Source organism: Podarcis tiliguerta (genome assembly GCF_965153285.1).
Source record: "Podarcis tiliguerta genome assembly, chromosome: 7".
In the NCBI taxonomy this organism is placed as follows: domain Eukaryota; kingdom Metazoa; phylum Chordata; class Lepidosauria; order Squamata; family Lacertidae; genus Podarcis; species Podarcis tiliguerta.
Window position 1 is genome coordinate 84,264,435 of NC_139540.1, and position 21,495 is coordinate 84,285,929.

Below are 21,495 nucleotides of genomic sequence, written 5' to 3' on the forward strand. Positions count from 1 at the left end.
CACATTTTTACTTATGTCTTATCAATATGGCTTCAATTTCACTTGGATCCCAGATGCAATTTCAAAACATTTCCAGTAATTTTTACCTACTCATAAATCTCCCACTCACCACTGCTTCTTTCTATGTTACACAAATAGCCTTTCTAAGATATCAGAATAATCTTATCCGAAGGCAAATGACTTCCCACCCCAAATCAAAATATTTGTTCCAATGAAACAAGTGCAAAAATTCAAATGTTTTCTTCTTCTTTTCGATGTTCAATGGCACTCAAACATTTCATTTATGTACTGCTCTCCTTATGCCGGAAAAGGCTGTACTAGGTGGCAGTGAGCTTGTTTGCAGGCTGCTAGTTCAAGAGCCTGGGAGACACACCTATGTTGACTATGATTTTTTTTTTTAATTGCCTCAGTGTGGTTCACTTTGCAACAAATGCAAGGGAGCTCCTGGAAGCCTTCCTGATGGAAATAGGTCACCTCAAGTCATTTTGCACAGCTCACAGCTTCGGCAATGCAATGCCATCAAGCCAACATTTCAATAGGGTGCTCCTGAGGATATGGGTCCATTACTCAAGAGACTAACTTTAATCATGTTAACTGAAGTGTGACTATTGCTCTCCATAAAGGACAAACCTGGACCTGCCCCCATCCTGCTATGAACTGCAGAGCCATAGCTGTTAACTTTCAGATTTGAAAATAAGGGATCAGCAGCCCCGAAAATAAGGGATCACCAGCAGACTGTCCCGGGGACAGTCTATGGGATATCTAACAATCCGGGATAGCAGCGGGAAGCAGTGGGAAACGGCACTGGAATAAGGGAATTTCCCACACAAAAAAGGGAAGGTTGACAGTTATGTGCAGAGCTACACTTGGTATAGGAAAGGAAAGGCTGTTCAGAGATGTCACCTTCCTACATACAATCAATTTTGGAATTTGCTGTGAAGCTTTTGTCCAGAAAGAAATAAAACCAGGCTTCCGAGGGCCCAGTTTGCAGTAAGGTTATTTTGAGAAGGTAGCAGGAGAACCTATTGCTTCAAAGGAAGTGGGGGTGTCTTTCCTTGGAGGAGACCCAAGTGAGTGATAGACTGCCTCTGCTTTACTGCAATGGCTAATTGTTATCTTCTAGATTTAGTTAAGGGACACGGGTGGCACTGTGGGTTAAACCACAGAGCCTAGGACTTGCCAATCAGAAGGTCGGCTGTTCGAATCCCCGTGATGGAGTGAGCTCCCATTGCTCGGTCCCTGCTCTTGCCCACCTAGCAGTTCAAAAGCACATCAAAGTGCAAGTAGATAAATAGGTACCGCTCTGGCAGGAAGGTAAGCGGCGTTTCCGTGCGCTGCTCTGGTTTCACCAGAAGCGGCTTAGTCATACTGCCCACATGACCCAGAAGCTGTACGCCAGCTCCCTCGGCCACTAAAGCAAGATGAGCGCCACAACCCCAGAGTCGGTCACGACTGGACCTAATGGTCAGGGGTCCCTTTACCTTTACTAGATTTAGTTAAAAGTTTAAAAGAATTAGTGATGCAGGTATATTCCCGGGCTATCTTGCTCAGAGTGAGGCAGTTCACCTTCCTCATAGGGAGGCATGGTGATGGGGTGGTTGCTCCAGAAAGCCCAACAAGAGCCAGGTGGTGGGTGGCATAGGCAATGAGACAAGTGTGTGCAAGTTGGCAGTACTAATCTGGCTCTCATTTGGCTGACAAAATACATTTGTTTAAACACCTCAAATGCAACCTCAGCCATATTTGCTACCGTTATTTCTCCAATCACAATCTGAGATATAGTGATTATATGAGGAAGTACCTTGGGGGTTATTCAGAAGCAAGGGGAAATAATACTGAGTTACTATTAAAACGTTTGTGATGCACTTTTCACATTTAAAATGAACTAGAAACATAGGGACGCGGGTGGTGCTGTGGGTTAAACCACAGAGCCCAGGGCTTCCTGATCAGAAGGGCGGCGGTTTGAATCCCCGCGACGGGGTGAGCTCCCATTGCTTGGTCCCTGCTCCTGCCAAACTAGCAGTTCGAAAGCATATCAAAGTGCAAGTAGATAAATAGGCGGGAAGGTAAATGGCGTTTCCGTGCGCTGCTCTGGTTTGCCAGAAGCAGCTTAGTCATGCTGGCCTCATGACCTGGAAGCTGTACGCCAGCTCCCTCGGCCAATAAAGCGAGATGAGCACCGTAACCCCAGAGTCGGCCACGACTGGACCTAATGATCAGGGGTCCCTTTACCTTTACCTTTAGAAACATAAAAGTACTATTAAAGCTGGTTCTACCTTTGGTGAATCATTTTAGGTATTTCCTGAAACATTTTATTCTAAAATTAAGCCATGTAGTTGGGACCCTTCCCTCTAATTTTCACTGCCCTAAAGCAGAACAAAATATACAGCTTTCTGATGGTATAAGGTACATCTCTCTCTCTCTGTCTCTCTCTCTCCCTCCCATTCCTCCCCCTCTCTCATCCCACTCCTTATCTCTATCAAACACATTTTTCATTAAAGGTATGAAGTGGAAGAGCAGAAGTTCATCAGTAAAATGAAGTAATGATAAACTAGATAAAGGTTAGATGGCATACATAGCATTTTCTTTATGCCACATCCACATCCGATGAATGTGTTGAGGGGATGAAGAAAGATCATACTCATCTCCACAAATTCAGTTGAAGATCTGAACATCTAAAAATAGGCCTGTACACATAGCAATAGACCCTTCCATTTGCAAGATTTCTGATGACAAAGAAAAGGCCTATTTGAGAACACCTGTACAGCATGTTCTGTACAGACATTCAGCTTCAAGTACACCTGTGAGGTTCAAGAAGAGGGGGTAGCTGCCCCATCTTCATGTGAACTGAATGCTTATATAAAAAACTCAGATAAATCAGCTTAAAATATACTAGTTGCCTATAGACATAAAGAGAATGCTTAAAATGTTAACCATGCACCGCTGAAAATAAACTCACCATATCAGCATTATCCATCTCAGAATTTAGGATATTGCCTCCATTGGCAGTCAAAGTAACATTAGACTTATCTGCGGTTTGAAGATTGGGTGTTGGAAAGGTGAACTCCTGTACCCTGGACTCAGAAGATAAGCACAGCTGATAGGAATACGGCAATGTTCCTTCTTCATAGTTTGGTGGGAAAATGACCGTGTTGTTTGAATGGGGAACAGGAGCAAAACACTGCAGGAATTTGGGGTTCCCTGATCGCCGAATCTTCATGAGAATGGCCAGAATCACTGTCAGGAGGAATAAGAATGAAATCAAAGCTAAGGCCAGCACCAAGAAGAACTGCAGATCCGATTGATACTCGGAGTCATTGGGCTGGTGGCTAATTTCCGGAAGTGCCTCCTGGAAGTTCTCAGCAAACACCAGGTTGAGACTCACGGTAGCAGACAGTGGTGGCTGCCCATTATCCTTGACTAAGATGATGAGCTTCTGCTTCACAGCATCTCTTTCCAGAAAAGCCCGTGAGGTCCTGATCTCCCCAGTATGGGAACCAATTGAGAACAGCCCAGGTTCTGTTGCCTGGAGCAGATAGTAGGAGAGCCAAGCGTTGTGTCCAGAGTCAGCATCCACAGCCACCACCTTGGTCACCAGATAACCCTCCTCTGCTGAGCGAGGCACCATCTCAAACAAGGAGGAGCCCTCTACTCCTTGAGAAGGGTAAAGAATCTGAGGGCTTTGGTCATTCTGGTCCAGAATGCACACTCTCATAGTGGCATTGCTGCTGAGACGGGGGGAGCCTCCATCTTCGGCCCTCACCTCCACTTGAAACTCCCTGACTTGCTCATAGTCAAAGGAGCGCTGAGCATAGATAGTGCCAGTCTCAGAATTAATGGAGAGGAAGGACGAGAGAGGCAGCCCCTCAGTGATGCTGTTGCGAATAGAGTAGGTGATTTGAGCATTCTGGTCCACATCTGGGTCGGAGGCTTTGACCCTGAAAATGGAGGAGCCTGAAGGGTTGTTCTCTGGGACATAGGCAGTATAATAGGGTTTCTCAAAGGCAGGGCAGTTGTCATTGATGTCTGAGATCTGCAGTGTGATGGTTTTGTATGTGGAAAGAGGGGGGTTGCCTTTGTCTGTGGCTGTGACTGTGATATTGTACTCTGGAGTTCTTTCTCTGTCCAAGGGGGCATCTGTGAGAAGCTTATAATAATTATTGGAGGCTGATACCATCTTGAATGGCAAATTGTGTTGTAAATCACAAGCAATCTTCCCATTGTCTCCAGAGTCTCTATCATTTACATTGATAAGGGCTACCAGGGTTCCTACTGCAGAGTCTTCAGGGATTGGGCTGGATAAAGAGGCCAGAATCACTTCTGGCGCATTGTCATTCTCATCTAGGAGTGAAATTTCAACATTGCATTGAGCGACTAATCCTCCCCCATCTCTTGCTTCCACTGCCATTGCATATTCTTCTATTTCCTCAAAGTCCAGAGCCTCCTTAAGTGTTATTGTCCCATCTTGTGGATCCAAGTAGAATTTCTGGTGAGCAATTTCTGGGATGTTACTAAAACTATAGTTTATCTGGGCATTTGAACCATCATCTCTATCTGTGGCTTTCACCTGGACCACTGATGACCCTTTGGGGGCATTTTCTTTCAGATTGACTGTGTATACTTTTTGAGTGAAGACTGGTGGGTTGTCATTTGCATCAATGACGGTGATCCATATTTTGGCTGTTCCAGTTTTGGCAGGCTTCCCTCCATCCAGCGCCGTAAGGATTAATTGGAAACTACTTTCACTTTCCCGATCCAACTGTTTATTCAATATTAATTCTGCATATTTCTTTCCATCCTTTCTTTCTCTCACTTCCAGGATAAAATACTGATTTGTGCTAAGGTTGTAATTCTTGAGAGAATTCACCCCAAGATCAGGATCTTCAGCTTGTCCAAGGAGAAATGTGGTGCCTTTTAAAGAGGATTCAATTATCTCCAGCTTGATATCCCCTTTTACAAAATATGGTGCATTATCATTAATGTCTTGGATTTCTACAGTTATATGAAAAATATTCATAGGGCTGTCAAGCACCACTTCAAAATTGATGGAGCAGATTGCAGTTTGACCACATAATTCCTCTCTATCAATCCTCTCCCTTACATACAAATTCCCATTTTCTGGACTGAGAGTGAAATATTGCTTTTTACCTAGGGAAAGGATATGCAGATTGCCATTTCCCATTTCTCCATTATTCAGTCTCAGGTCTTTAGCTGGATTTCCCACAATGGATCCCTTTTCCATTTCTTCAGGGATGGAATAATGAATGTGCTCTGAGGCAATCTGACCACACAGAGAGAATAATAGGAGGAGAGGTACTTGCCTTCTTACTGATCTGCTGTTTTCCTTCTGCCTATCTTCCATTCCTCTTGCAGGGATATGTGCTTTATCCTTGTTTTCTGTAATCCGTTGAGCTGATGAGGAGTTTCACATTCCCATTAGGATGCAGAAGAGCTCAATGAGGCATGATAAACAAGGCTACTGGTTGCTGCCGAATTTCTGTATTTTGCAGTGGTTTTTGTTTCTCAGCAAAACACTTTGGAAGTCCCTGTGTTCTGCTGTTTCCCAGCTCTGTGTGACTGAACAATCACATTGCAGAAGCAGCAAATCACTGGATTTTCAGCTCCACTGTGAGAACTATGTTGGTCAACAGCGGCACTCTGAGTCTCAGATGAGGAACTGCAAGAGGTGTCTTATGTCTTCAGCAAATAACATATAAGGCATTTCTTGCCGCTTTCTTGTATATGTGGGTGGCAAGCAAAACACATAATGTCTTTTGTGATTTTGCAAAAGCAACAACCCAGAATGTATTTTTTATATTTTGTCATTACAACCCACAGTAACTCCAATTCTTTAGAGTATCAATAACATAGAGGAGAAGCCATCACATCTCCATCTACCTGCTTATTGTGAGAAACTTGAGATAATGTTACAAAAGGCTTCCAGGACTTGCAACCTTTTTCATTTAAAGAAATATAATGTCTTCAATAAAGCTTCCTTGAGTATGGTAGAGCTATGCATTTTAAATACTTGTGATATGGTTCTACTGTAGAATAAGAATATTAATATTTCAGTTTTGTATACAGGCCTCTCCCCTCCCCATTTACGTGATATCAACCTGCACTCAACCATGTATATGTGTGGTTTTGGGAAACAATTAAATAATTCAATTCAAACCTGGAAATGCCAGAAGAGAGCTGAAATGTCCACGTGGCTCGCAAGAAAACCCTCCCTGGAGCCCAAAAGGGAGGCAATGAGGGCAGAGGAAGCCCAGAAGAGACTAGAGGCACAGAGACGCTTTGTTTAGGCTGCTCAGCTTCCTTGCCTAACAGCTGATATGTGGGGTAGCGCAGCAGCAGCCGCTTTCCCATGCATCCTGCAGCCTCCTGCCAGCCCCATAACTTCAATTCTAGTTGTGGATACTTTTGGATACAGTAGGGTGTTTGGAGGGGGGGGGGGGCACTTTATGCGATTTCAGTTATGCCTGCAGGGGTCAAGAACATAACCCCTGTGTAAGTGGAGGGAGACACCTGTATTTTTCAGAACTATTCCAGATGTTACACATCATGAATCTTTGATTTGCTACAGATGTATGTATGACATTCAGTTAAATCTGGTTGATTTGCATGTAGAGTATCTGTTTGACACACACTTACAGATATGTGTTTATTGACAGCTTCTTGCCAATGTTCCCCACATCTTTTTGTCAGTCAGTGACCTTTAGGGACTATGTACCTAGTTACTTTGGCATATGTATCTGCTTACTGCAACATTTATGAAGTGCTAGTGGTGAGTGAATTTAAGAAACCTGAGCTATGTTATTCTGTCAACTTCTTACAATAAGTATTTAGGTAGACTTGCTAGACGCACATGGATTAGTAACGTATTTCCAGCTACTAAGAATGCTGCAGGTTTATTGACCTGCAGTCCTTCAGTGAGAATGAGAATAAGGTCAGGCTTAGCCTAACAGATATATCTGCCCACCAGCCTGTCCATGAACATATAACCTGTCTTCCATCCTTAGCACTTGTTCCTTTATCTGCAGCCCATCTAGGAGACCTTCTGCCGCTGGTCCTTGCTTGCTTGATTTGGCCGAGATTTCACCAAATTTTAATTTACCACTATAGCCCTAACATGTGACATAATTATAATGGTGATTGTCTGGCACCATTTAATTTTGTTAACTAATATAAGCTTCGCTCTACAAAAAGAAAAAGAAAAAAAGTTGTTGATATTGCAAACTTGGCTACAAAATAATCTTTCTGAGAGCAACCTAAAATAAAGAATATTCTACACCCTCTTAATTGCCAAATGCTGAAAGGTATATAGCAGCTAGAGTAAGCTACATGTAAACAATTAAAATTTCCATTATAGTTATGGTTAAAAATTATTGAAAATACAGCACAAATAATTTTTGAAAAGAAAATTTACCTTGTCATTATTAACTTTGTCCAAATGCAAATTGCTTTCATTTCTCCCTGTGAAAGGAACATCGGATTTCTCACCATCTGAACATTGTTCTGCCATCTGAACATTGGGTGTCAGGAAGGCAAACTCATTCTTCCTGGTCTCAGAAGACAGACACAGCTGGTAGGAATAGGGCAAAGTCCCATCTTCAAAGTTGGGTGGGAAGATGGCACCATTCTTGGAATGGGGAACAGGACCAAAGCACTGTAGGAACCTGGGATGCCCCGAGTGACGGAGCTTCATTGTAACGGCCAGAATCACAGTCAAGAGGAACAAGAAGGAGATCACAGCTAAGGCCAGCACCAAGTAGAACTGCAGGTCAGACTGATACTCCGAGCTGATGGGTTGGCTCTTCATTTCCGGAAGGGCCTCCTGAAAGTTCTCAGCAAACACCAGGTTCAGAGTCATGGTGGCCGAGAGAGACGGCTGCCCATTATCCTTCACCATAATGACCAGTCTCTGTTTCACAGCATCTCTCTCCACAAAGGCCCTGGCTGTCCTGATCTCTCCAGTATGAGAACCAACCGTGAAGAGTGCCGGCTCAGTGGCCTGAGTCAGGTGGTAGGAGAGCCAGGCGTTGTGTCCAGAATCTGCATCCACGGCCACCACTTTGGTGACAAGATAATCTGCCTCGGCCGAACGAGGCACCATCTCAAACGAGGCTGAGCCCTTGGCTTCTTGTGAGGGGGACAGGATACGAGGGCTGTTATCATTCCTGTCAAGAACAAACACCCTGACGCTCACATTGCTGCTGAGAGGCGGAGAACCCCCATCTTGGGCCTTCACTTGCAGCCGGAACTCTCTGAATTGTTCATAGTCAAAGGATCTCTGGGCATAGATGGTGCCGGTCTCAGAATTAATGGAGATATAGGAGGAGATGGGAAGCTCCTCAATGTTGCTGTTGAGGATGGAGTATGTGATCCGTGAGTTCTGATCCATATCGGGATCAGAAGCTTTGATGGTGAAAATGGAGGCACCTGAAGGATTGTTTTCTGGCACATAGATGTTGTAGGATGGCTTCTGAAAGGTAGGGGCATTATCATTGATATCAGCAATCAAAAGTGTGATAGATTTATGTGAGGAGAGAGGGGGAGTGCCATTGTCAGAGGCTGTTACTGAGATATTGTACTCTAGAGCTCTTTCTCTGTCAAGTGGACTATCTGTCAGGAGCTTGTAGTAATTGTTAGATGAGGGAAGAATTCTGAAGGGCAAATCATCCTGTAAATAGCAAGTGACCTTTCCATTATCTCCACTATCTTTGTCATTCAAATTGATCAGAGCTATTAAGGTACCAGGCAGAGAATCTTCAGAGACTGGGCTAAACAAGGAAACCAGGGTTACCTCGGGGTAATTGTCATTCTCATCAATAACTCTTATTTCAACTTTACAATGTGTCTCTAACCCACCCCCATCTTTTGCTGCAACTGTCAAAGTGTATTCTTTGGTTTCCTCAAAATCCAGTAGCCCTATAAGTAGGATTGAGCCATTCAAAGGATCTAGACTGAATTTATTGTTGGCATTCAGTGGTATATTGCTAAAATGATACCTGATTTGGGCGTATGAACCTTCATCATTATCAGAAGCTGTAACCTGGAGCACAAGCGATCCAACTGCAACACTTTCCCTCAAACTGACCTTGTACACTTCTTGTGTGAAAACTGGGGGGTTGTCATTGGCATCTGTGACATTAATCCATATCTGGGCAGTCCCAGTTTTTCTAGGTTCACCCCCATCCAACGCTGTGAGGATCAAGTGAAGGGTCTGTTCGGTCTCTCGATCTAATGGTTTCTGCAGCACTAAATCTGCAAATTTATTTCCATCATGAGTCTCCTTAACATCCAAAGTCAAATATTTATTAGAGCTCAGCTGGTAATTCTGGAGCGAATTCATCCCTATGTCAGGATCTTCAGCTTTCCCAAGGAGAAATCTGGTGCCTGGCAAAGTGGATTCCACAATCTCTAAGTTGATATTAATTTTCAAAAAATGCGGAGTATTGTCATTAATATCCTGAATTTCCACAGTTATATGGAAAACATTTAAGGGATTTTCAATCACCACCTCAAAATTAACCAGGCAGAGTGGAGTTTTGTCACATATTTCCTCTCGATCTATTCTGTCATTTACATAGAGGTTTCCATTTTCTGCATTGATATTGAAATACTGCATTTTATTTACAGAGACAGCATGCAGATTGCGCCTTCCTAGATCTCTGGCATTCAGTCCCAAATCCTTGGCAAGATTTCCCACAATCGAACCCTTTGCCATCTCCTCAGGAATGGAATAGCGAATCTGCTCTGAGGCAGCCCAGCCGGAGAAAGGCAAAAATAAGAGAAGCAGTACTTGCCTTCTGAATGCCTTGCCATCCTCTTCCTTCCTTCTGTCCATTCTGTTTTCTGATAAAACACTTTTCCAGCTTGCTTTGAACAGGTTTCTCAGCAGAACAAGAGACAAACCCGTTAGACAGAATAATTTCGCTTTTTCTTAGTGTATTTAAACCAGTAGTATTTTCAGCTTCTCAGCTAGACTGTCCTTCCTTTGTGCTCTGCTGTTTCCATTATCTGTGCAGTTGCTTTGAGGTATCACAGTATAGGAAGTATCTGTGGATCTGCATCTAGACTGGCTAACAGTGACACTACGAGGTTTAGACAGAGAACTGCATGAGATGCAATCCCAGTTAATGTGAATAAATAGAGATTTTGATTTGGATTGCATACCAATATAAGCCATAGTTTATTTTAAGTTAACTGAACAAGGCACCCCCTGAAGTGTGACCTAGTGGTTTTATTCAATATTAATTGTACAGGTGTAGAAATCTTTTGAAAATTGTTTTTGGAGTCACTTAAACTTTGTATTTTTTCTTTCCTTTTTTTTAATACCAGTTCAATAGCGTCAGGCTGGGACAGTGTTTATAAATCTGTATATTAAATAAATAAAACAAATGAACATGCCTCCTAGCTCTACTGCAGCTTTCTCATGTCCTTGCAGGTGCCACACATGGCACAAAGAAGCCATTCTGTGGCGTGTTGTGTTGTATGGATCTGGGATAGCTAAGTTAGTAGAGCATAAGACTCTTAATCTTAGGGTCATGGGTTTGAGCCCCACATTGGGCAAAAAATTACTGCATTGCAGGGGTTTGGACTAGATGACCCTCATTGTCCCTTCCAACTCAACAATTATATGATTCACAGAAGCCATGAGTGGTAAGACAATAACAAGTTTAGAAGATACGTTGGCTTCACACAACAAATCTTACTATGGCTTGCTTGTGCTGCTCATAGTGCCCACAGCGGCAGGAGTAAGCCATGATTTAAAACAAACTATGGCTTAGCATGATGTGCAAAGCAGCATATTATGTAGATATGTATATTTTAGGTCTGGATCAATGGGGCGCAAAACAGATGACTGCCTAGGGCAGTTTGCAATCTAAGACATCTCCTCAACTATCTTCTGAACAGATGAAACAAATAGTACAAGATGTTTGCCACTTTAAAACCTGGCAACGTTGACCTGCGTGCTCAGTATTGTATTAACATTCCTATTGTTGTTGTGTGTTTTTAATTCACATGAAAAATATATAACATAGGTGCCCATTCAACTAATGTTTTAGATGCAAATGATTGTGATTTCAGTCAAATCCATGCATGTGTATTTGTTGTTTTATATGAAAGCAATGAATCTTGCATCCAACCCTTGCATCAGAGTTCTGAGATGGACTACAAATGCAATAAATATACTCAACAACTGAATAAAAGAATAAACAAGAACTGGAAGTGTAAATGTGTTTCCATAGTGAAATATGAAGATGACACAATTTCATTAGAAGCAGATCAAATGAAGATTAGAAATCACAGAATAGTGTAGTGTGGTAAAATAAGGACGGTGTGTTTTTCCTGTTTGTAAGCAAGAGGTTTCCTGCTCATATGGAAGAACTACATGTCACTGTGGAGGGCGGTAAATGCACTTCCATCAGACTCTTTATTCTACACAATGTCTCCCACCAACATTTCCTAGTTGTCTAAAGTAAAGTTTTGATACACATTGGCACTGTCTATAAAACTTCCAAAACCAAATTTGGATACGCTTTCTCATCTTTACAGTCACATTTTTCTTAGAACATCTCTCCTCCACCAAAGACAACAACAAAATTATAGTAAGGGGAAGGGCAAATCACATTACCCTGGTATCTCCCTAATTACAGAACTCTGGTTTTATTCTGAAGATCTTTTGGTCTCATGGCATTTGGTCTCATGGCAATGTCCCTACATTGCATGGTCAGATAATAATGCTTCATAGGGCTTACAGAGCACAAAGGTAAAGAAAAACAAAGCAACTATCTTGTGAAGAGTTGTAAGATTTGAAGATAAGAGTAGAGAATCTGAACATGCCCCAGCATTGTTACTACTGCTACTGTTAATGCACAATTAGATGTCACAGGCTCCAACGAAAAGCAGCAGTCCCCCCCCCCAAATATATTGTTATGAGTTTGTGGGTGCCAGACTCCCCTAAATTCCTGGACCCAACACAGGTTAAAATGTAATACAGGTGAGCTTCCTTATGAAGTAATCACCTGGAAGATGAGCCATTAAGAAAGAACAAAGGAACGGCAATGGGCCATTAAGAAAGCAAAAGCTCTGGGCCAGAGGGCAATTGGGTGGGCACCTCCCCTCCCTCAACTCAGATTTAGAAGACAAAGCCAGAGTTCTACAGTAGAGTTTAGGACTGGAGTGGAATGACACAAGGCAGGGAGGCTGGTATGGATCTTCCCTATTCCATCTAGTTTTGATAGTCTTAAAAAAATTAAAAACCACCTCCTCATTCAGTGTTCAAAATCTGGAAGGAAAGGGGGCCCTTAATTAATCACACGTCACCACTCCTTCACTCCCAGAAAAATTAGTCAGATAACACCCACACCCATAGAACTAAAACAGTACTAACAGAATAACTGAAGAAGTGTGTGCATGCACACGAAAGCGCATACCAATAACAAACTTAGTTGGTCTCTAAGATGCTACTGGAAGGAAATTTTTTTTATTTTGTTTTGACTATGGCGGACCAACACGGCTACCTAACTGTAACTAGTACTAACAGAGCCATCACAAAAGGTAACAAACCTGACTGCAAAATCAGATGCTCAATAAAGAGACATTGTTAGGACTGGCCAATGTATTGATACATAGCCCAGGACGGGTTTGAGAGCCAGAGCACAAAGGTACCTTCACCTGGTGGTATATATGGCACCTTTACCAGATATACTGAGGCAGTTTCACCCCAGTGCCTCACATGGCTAGGCCTAATGCAGCTCGTTCCTCGCTCCGCTTTTCAACATTGCAATGTATCACTATATTGCAATGTCTGGTTGGTGATACATGGCTATGTTGAAAAGCTGGTAACGCCCAACCCTAGACATTGTATCACCTCCACGTAAGCTTTGTACAAGCAAATCAGATTGAAGAAAGGCATGGATTTTTAATCTTTGTTGGAAGCCGCCCAGAGTGGCTGGGAAAACCCAGCCAGGTGGGTGGGGTATGTATAAATAAATAAATAAATAAATAAATAAATAAATTATTATTATTATTATTATTATTATTATTATTATTATTATTATTATGAGACAGTAACAGTTATTAGGAATTTCTGCAGCTGTGAACCTTGAGCGCAAATAACACAAGAGGAAAGTTAAGAACATGAAACAAAGCCCACTCCAATAACCAGGTAGGATAAGGATCAGCAGGAGCTAAGGTGCTGCTCAGATCTGAAAGGGTGGCAGGGATGGTGTCAGCCAGCAACATAGTCACAGGGGCTGAAACAGAGAGAGGTGGCTGCCAGTAGTCTTATCCTAAGATGATTTATTTAAAATATGTCCTAAATTTAAATACAGTATTTATTTGAAACAATAAAGTAATTGCTTCATTATATATTGAACCCAAAACACCCTATTTCTTTACATCTTTGTGATAAAAAGCATAAACAGGCTTTCTCTAGGTTTTGTCATGCAATAATATAATATTGAATATTGAATAGAGGAAACCAAAGTCTTGACATTTATGTACTCACCTGATGGATTGCTGCCTCCTCCGAAACTGTGTTAGAATCACCTATAACTAACAAAGGGCCTGGCTTATCAGGAGCCTGTTGTGGTGTCAGAGTATTGGTACAACTTCCGATTGGAAAAAGGATTTGACTTTTCCGAGAGCCTGAAGTCAGTGAAACCTCATGACAATAAGACTGAAGAAATGCTCGGACTCCATCAATCCCCACAAACTGGGATATGGGAGCACCATCAAAATGCACACTTCCATTGTCACATAGCTGAGAATTTTTCCACCTGCGAAGTTTGAGTGCCAGTAACACAAGGAGGAAGGCAAGGAACAAGCAGGAGACAAAAGCCACTGCAGTCACCAAGTAGAAGGTGAGATCTGACTGTGGGTCTTCAGATACTGGGACACTGCTCAGATCAGTCAGCATGTCAGGGATGCTGTCAGCCAAGACCACAGTGACAGTGACTGACGCCGACATTGGAGGCTGCCCATTGTCCTTGACTAAAACCACCAGGCTTTGCTTGAGGGCATCTTTCTCCAAAAAGAAGCGGGCCGTCCTGATCTCTCCCGTGTGGAGCCCCAGAGTGAAGAGCCCTGGCTCGGTAGCCTTGATCAGCTGGTAGGAGAGCCAGGCATTCTGGCCAGAGTCCGCATCCACGGCCACCACCTTAGTGACCAGGTAGCCTGGCTCTGAGGAGTGAGGGGCAAGCTCTATCCCCGTGGAGCCGTCGGTGGGAGGGGAGGGGTACAGGATTTGGGGAGCGTTGTCATTCTGGTCCAGGATGAAAAGAGTCACTGAGACGTTGGAGCTGAGTGGTGGAGAGCCTCCATCCTGAGCCTTGACTAGGAACTTAATTTCCTGAAACTCTTCATAATCAAAGGAGCTCAAGGCATAAACAACCCCAGTTTCAGAGTTAATGGAGAGGTATGAGGAGAGAGGGGGTGTACTGATCTGACTTTCAGTGATGGAATATACTATTCTGGAATTCTCTTCCCAGTCTGGATCACTTGCTTTCAGAGAAAAGACTGAGGCACCTCTTGGATTATTTTCTAGGAGATAAGAGGTGTAGGCTGACTGTAAAAAGACTGGGGGGTTGTCATTTGTGTCTAACAGCTGCAGTGAAATAATTGCAGAGGTTGATAATGTTGGAGTACCATTATCAGTTGCTGTAATAGTGATATTATAGGTCGCCACTTGTTCTCTATCAAGGGCTCTGTCAGTCACTAAAGTGTAAAAGCTCTCCATTGTTTTCTTTAGTTGGAAAGGCAGATTATTGGGAATTGAGCATATAACCTCCCCATTGACTCCCGAATCTCTGTCTTGGACATTTAAAATGGCAATGACAGTTCCAGTTCGTGAATTCTCAGGGACAGAGTTGAGTTCAAAAGTTATTGTTATTTCAGGTGCGTTGTCATTCATGTCTGTAACAAGGATCACAACCTTTGATCTGTCACTTAGACCGCCCCCATCCATGGCTTGCACCTCAAATTCATATAAGGATGATTCCTCAAAATCAAGATTCCCAGTAAGGATGATTTCGCCAGTTGTGGAATTTAACAGAAACATTTGGGAGTCCCTTTGCGTGATTTTTTGGATAGAGTATTTTATGTCTCCATGGATTCCTTCATCCATATCAGTGGCTTGCACCGTACAAAGTGTGGACCCCTTGGGAATATTCTCACTGACACTCACTTCATAAAGAGGTTGACTGAAAACAGGTGCATTGTCATTTGCATCAAGAACAATGATGTGGATTTGTACTGTGCCAGACCTGATGGGATCACCTCCATCAGTAGCTGTGAGGAGTAGATCGTAATCTGATTGCTCTTCCCTGTCCAGAGGCTTTTCCAATACCAGCTCTGCATGTCTTGCCCCATTTTCTCCCATTTGAACATCCAGAGAAAAATGGCTACTGCCTGTGAGTTGGTAGCTCTGTATAGAATTTATCCCCAGATCTGGATCCTGAGCTTCAGGAAGAGGGAAGTGGGATCCAGGTGTAGACAATTCACTGATTTTTAGTTCCCATCCCTTCAGCAGAAAGAAGGGAGCATTATCATTTATATCCATGATTTCTACTTCAATGACATAAAGCTTTAAGTTGCTCTCAGCAATAACTTGAAACTTTAAGATGCACATTTCTGCCCTTCCACAGATTTTCTCTCTGTCTATTCTCTCAGAGGTTTGTAAATGGCCAGTATTGAAATTCAGTTCAAAATACTGAATCATACCTGTGCTAGTTACAATGCGGAGTCCATGGTCCAAAAGCTGCTTCCGATCTATCCCCAGGTCCTTTGCAATATTCCCCACAAATGAGCTTTTCTGCATCTCCTCTGGAATGGAGTAGTGGATCTGTCCAGAAACTGCCTTCCAAATATTCACCATTACAAGGCATTGTATGATTATTTCTTTGTAACTCCAAGGCCTCTGTTTTTCTTCCATTTCCTTCCACGAAAAAGAATACTACTAGTTCTTGTTCAAAGAGCTTTTATCTGTCCTTTTTTATTTTTAAAGCAAAACCTGCATCATTTTGTTCCCTGAACTGTCAGTTCCATTCCAGCCTATCTGCAAGAATGGGCAGGCTGGATCGCTCCATGTGTTAGTCCGCTGGATTGGTGAACAGCGACACCCAGAGTCACAGTGAGAAAACGCAGGTGCTTCACACTAGAGTTGTAATCATTCTGCTTTTCATCATGACTTTTTTATTGCTGCTTATGCAGAGGTTATTTGATTCAACATTACAGGACTATATTGCTGCTATTCAATTACCATTATTTTCCAGGACAAACAGTTCTGTGTGCAAGGTGTACAGTAATATATATGAATGGTGATGTTGTTTTCTAAGGTTCAGGTGTCCTCAGATGTTGCCAACATTATAGCGGACTAACAAATTAGTGTCTGTTCCTATATTAAAAATGGGAGAAAATTATTTGCATTTGCATTGATGGGGGAAGCGGATTGCTGATTATCTTACACTTAGGAGGCCTAGGGTTTTCTCTTTTTATTCCTGTTTTTGAACTTAAAACAACAACCCCACACTGGTCACAGTGGTGTGAGGCTCTCTCTCTACAGCTTCTCAGCGGCTGCATTTTTTGGGAGTGATGGAATGCAACATAGCATTGTGCCATTCCCAAGGCATTCCAAGAAGTGCCTCCTGCAAGAAGCTGGAGAGTGTGTTGTGACAATTCCCTCCGGCCACACTTCCTGCAGTGCCATAGGTGATACATAGGTGGTGCCTCCCCAAGGCATTCCAGGAAGAGCAGCTGATGGGAAGTGGAAAAAGAGAGCCTTGCACTATTGCTAGCAGTGTGTAGATTTTTTTAAAAAAGTGAAAAAGCAAGAAAAAATGGGGTGAGAACCTTCAACCACCTCATAAAGTTAAGTAAGGTAAATGAAAACTCCTCTAAACACTTTGGTGAAATTTCCATTCCCTCTACCTTAACAAGAGCAATTTTTCTTTTTGTGGGGTGGGGGCATTGCAGTAATTAAAAGTGGTGAGCAATTAAAGAAAAAGCTTCATAAAATTAAGACTTAATTTGGCACTATATATATATGGGCAAGTCTTCAAGGATTTGTGCCTCTTCTAGAAGCCTTTCTCTTCTGTCACAGCTCACCTGTTCTCTGAAGATGAGGGCATCCAGAGGAGAGCCTCAGAAGCAGATGTCAGTGCTCAGTAGGATCATATAGGATTCCTCTAGACTCCTTTCTCTCTCCAACTTGCATCTGTTTCTCGGACACCTCTGCATTCCCATTTGGTCCCCAGGTTCCTACAGTAAGTCTTCACACTGAAGTGTCTTCATTATTTTCAGAGAAGTGGAATTGCTGTGTCTTATTACTGACAGATGATATTCATTAACTGATTTAAGTTGTCTCTCTTCAACCAAAAAAGTAAAGAACCGAATGTCGATTTAAAGAAAGGCCACAACTGTATGTCACATTCACCCCAGCAGTGTAGGTACCTTCTTCTAAACTGAAAGGAGAGTCCATCTTGCCTTGTCTGCCTCCTTTAGGCAGCTCCACTCCGACTTGGATCTTTGGTTCGGTCCTAAGGCTGATCCATTTGCTGCCCATTTGTGGACCAGAAGAGGCTGCTCTTGCCATTGGTTGTCACAGGCCACTGAACATCTGGGATCAAAACCTCCTCCACTCAGGACCCATGGTTCCTTCATTTCCTTGGTGAGTGTCTCCAATAAGCTTTCTTTCATGGAACACTTCAATTTCTTCCCTTCCTTATCCTGTGGTTGCACATTACAACTCGTTATAATCAGTTCAGTATACCACACTACCAAACGGCACCTAATTGAAGCATCTGCCCCACAGTTAAGGCAGTGCCATGCAGGTAACAAAATCCTTCCACTACAATCAATCTGATCAAACGATTATGTACCTTCCAACATTTCTACGATGAAAATAGGGACGTGCCTCCTGGCCATCCAAAAGACTTACCAGCTAATCCTAGGTGGATGGACTCTCTGACGGGACAGGGAGGAAGTCGGTCCAACAGCCTACTTCAGCCAGATCCAAAGAAGGCTTCCCCACAAGACAGAGCTTGGGCCTAGTCTAAACCGCCTCATCTTCATTCACATGTGGGCAAAGATGCCCTTCCCTTCAGCAAGAGGGGGAATTCAACGGGACTTGCTCCTAGGTAAGTGTGAACAATCTTTCATTTATTTAGGGTGCTACTCAAAGCCGCATTGCAAAAACAAGCTGAAGTTGGCTGAGCATTTTCTTGAGCTTTAAATTTGACCTCCTCAGAGTGGCTGTTGGGACTCCAAACGGTGTAACGGCGAATCTCAAGCATGAAGTTAAAAACATATAATCATCTAGTTATTATAAGTTATTACAGGGGGAAAGGTGTTGGTACTCACCATGAAGTTGTTACAATAAGTGCCACACTTTTAACATTTGACAATAAAAAGGTGCCGGTACTGCATACACTTGAGTATCCCCAGAAAAAAAAGCACTGCCTTTATATATAAAAAATTATCATCAGTGGGCCTGCATCTTGGCTACAATTCTAAGAGCAACTTTAAGTGTTTCCAAAGGCACATCCAACGGAAAGTTTGACCTTTTCTTAGCTGAACAGTCATTCCATTCCATGCCTACCCTGCCCCTTGCTCATGCCATAAACTGTTTATGATACTCCTATCAGGTTGTTTTTTAAAAGAAAGCTTGTCATGTGAGTGATGGGGTGCATCAGAAGCACAAATCCAAACCTCCTTTGGACGGGCAGAACTACCCATGCTCTTACCAAATAAATTAAAGTATATAGAATAGAGTGCATTAGTACCATTCACAATCCACAGGAAAAAAAAATTTAATTATACATATCTAAAGGAAGACAACAAAAACTGTCAAGACTTGCGTGAATAGCACTGGTTAGATTAATTCCGTCTTACACTGCGGAATCAATTCACAAGCATACAAATGTGTCTACTTCAGAAGTGTGTTAAATTCTGTCCTCCAGCTTGATGGAACAATGAAAGTTAATTGCCCACTTTTCGTATTTCAAATTAGGTTTCGTTTTCAACTTTACAAGCATATTGCTTACATAAAATGCAATCCTTTTATCTGATTTTGGCACCGGATTTTATTGAGTTTTCCATATGGCACCTGTCATACCTTTTGTTTGTAAAGTGTCATACACATGTTTTACATTTATTATTATTTTGCAGGATTTATATACCACTTAATTGTGAAAAATTCTAAGCAGTTTACAAAAACATAGATAGCACTATATAAAAATAGTAAATAAATTATATTTTCTATAAATACAGTCAGCCTGAAATTTCTTCATTTTAATAAAATAGTTTCACAACATTCCCCCCCCCCCTTTCCTCAAGCTCTGACTTAGAAGTTATTGAGAGATTGACTGCTGCCTGACTTTAAAACTGCTCACAATACCAACAGCATCATAGTACAGAGAGGGAGGTCCACTGCCAAAGATCCCTTGTGCAGTTGGAGACCTGCCAGAGATGCTATGTGCACAGTATAGGACAAAATACAGTGGTACCCCACAAGACGAATGCCTTGCAAGACGGAAAACCCGCTAGACGAAAGGGTTTTCCGTTTTTCAATGCGCTTCGCAGGACGAATTTCCCTATGGGCTTGCTTCGCAAGACGAAAATGTCTTGTGAGTCTTGAGATTTTTTTCCGCTCCCCACCCCCTTTTTCTAAGCCGCTAAACCGCTAATAGCCTTTTAGCAGCTAATCCGCTAATCCCTTAAGCCTTTAATAGCCGCTAATAGCCGCTAAACTGCTAATAGCGCTAATCCGCTAATAGGGTTGCTTGGCAAGACGAAAAAACCGCTAGACGAAGAGACTCGCGGAACGAATTAATTTCGTCTTGCTAGGCACCACTGTAATCATTCCTACATGTTCTGTGTGACAGGGCCCACAATGATAATTAAAATTTGAATTATTTCTATTGGAAGTGAATTCATATGAACATATGTACCACTTACAGCATATATTAAATATAAAAAAGGATATGTAAACACTATATTTTCTAAATAAAGAGTATTCATTCTGTTATCAGGTAATCACTCACCTTTACTTCTCCTAAATATATGAGCCATATAATGCTACTCAAACACAGCAGAGGAAACTGGATAGAAAAACTCTACCAAAAAAAACCCACTGGTGTATGACACTCTTTAAGTCATACTGTGATTTGACAGCATCTGTTATTATAGAATGATGCTTGCTTGAAATATAATATTCTTAAACTTGCAATAACAGCAAATAAATTTAATAAAATAAACTTATTAGATAGGTCAGCTTACTATATAGTGCAGAAAAAAGAACTCACCATGTCAGCATTTTCCTTTTCAGAAATTAAATTACCTCCATTGACCATCAAAGAAATGTCAGAGTTGCCATTGCAAAGGATGTTCTCTGCTATTTGGACAGTGGGCTGCAGGAAAGTCAACTCATTTCTCCGGGATTCAGAGGACAGACAGACCTGGTAGGAATAAGGCAAAGTTCCGTCCTCATAATTGGGTGGGAATATGGCACCAGCCTTTGAGTGGGGGTCAGGAATAAAGCACTGAAGGAAAGTGGGGTTCCTTGACCTTCGCAGCTTCATCAGAATGGTCAGAATCACCGTCACCAGGAACAGAAAGGACACCAAGGTCAAGGCCAATACCAAATAAAACTGTAGATCAGACTGATACTCTGAGTCATTTGGTTGGGAGTTCATTTCTGGAAGAGCCTCCTGGAAGTTCTCAGCAAACACCAGGCTCAAAGTTGTGGTGGCTGAGAGAGGAGGATGCCCATTGTCCTTCACCAGGATGACCAGCCTCTGCTTCACTGCATCTCTCTCAAGTAATGCTCGGACTGTTTGCACCTCTCCTGTGTGGGAGCCAATGCTGAAGAGTGAGGGCTCTGTGGCCTGCAGGAGATGGAAGGAGAGCCAGGCATTGTGTCCCGAATCAGAGTCCACCGCCACCACCTTCGTCACCAGATAACCCGACTCAGCTGACCGAGGCACCATCTCAAAGAAAGGTGAGCCCTCGGTTGATTGTGAGGGGTACAGGATCTGCGGAGCGTTATCATTTCGATCCAAAACACATACTGTCACTGTGGCACTGCTATTGAGTGGTGGAGAACCTCCATCTTGGGCCTTCACTTGAATCTGAAACTCCCTGAACTGCTCATAGTCAAAGGAGCGTTGGGCATAGATGATCCCAGTCTCAGAGTTAATGGAGACATAGGAGGAGAGAGGCAGATCCTTGATGTTGCTGTGAAGGATGGAGTAAGTGATTCTGGCATTGCGATCCAGATCTGGGTCAGAGGCCTTGATGTGGAAAATTGAAGCTCCAGACGGGTTGTTCTCTGGAACATAGGCAGTGTAGGAAGATTTGTCAAAGGCTGGTGGGTTATCATTGATATCTGAGATCTGTATTGATATGGATTTGTGTGTGGAGAGTGGAGGTGTGCCTTTGTCTGTGGCTGTGATTGTAATATTATACTCTGGAGTCCTTTCTCTGTCA

General features: G+C 42.5%; 2 protein-coding genes across 3 annotated transcripts in view; both read right to left on the reverse strand.

Annotated features, from left to right (window-relative positions):
• Nucleotides 1-5,314, reverse strand: part of LOC310681148 (protocadherin gamma-B5-like) — a 32,735-nt gene extending 27,421 nt beyond the window's left edge. For both annotated transcript variants that reach the window (XM_083448663.1, XM_083448664.1), the window contains exon 1: nucleotides 2,960-5,314. In XM_083448663.1, the coding sequence (XP_083304789.1) occupies nucleotides 2,960-5,242 (2,283 nt within the window). In that variant the 5' untranslated portion in view covers nucleotides 5,243-5,314. The remainder of the gene's footprint in view (nucleotides 1-2,959) is intronic.
• Nucleotides 5,315-7,178: 1,864 nt separating this feature from the next.
• On the reverse strand, nucleotides 7,179-9,850 carry LOC310682078 (protocadherin gamma-B5-like; the record flags this gene model as incomplete). Its single annotated transcript, XM_083450320.1, has 2 exons — nucleotides 7,179-7,199; nucleotides 7,430-9,850. 2 exons carry the CDS (start codon nucleotides 9,848-9,850, stop codon nucleotides 7,179-7,181), a joined length of 2,442 nt encoding a protein of 813 aa, XP_083306446.1.
• Between the last annotated feature and the right edge of the window lie 11,645 nt (nucleotides 9,851-21,495).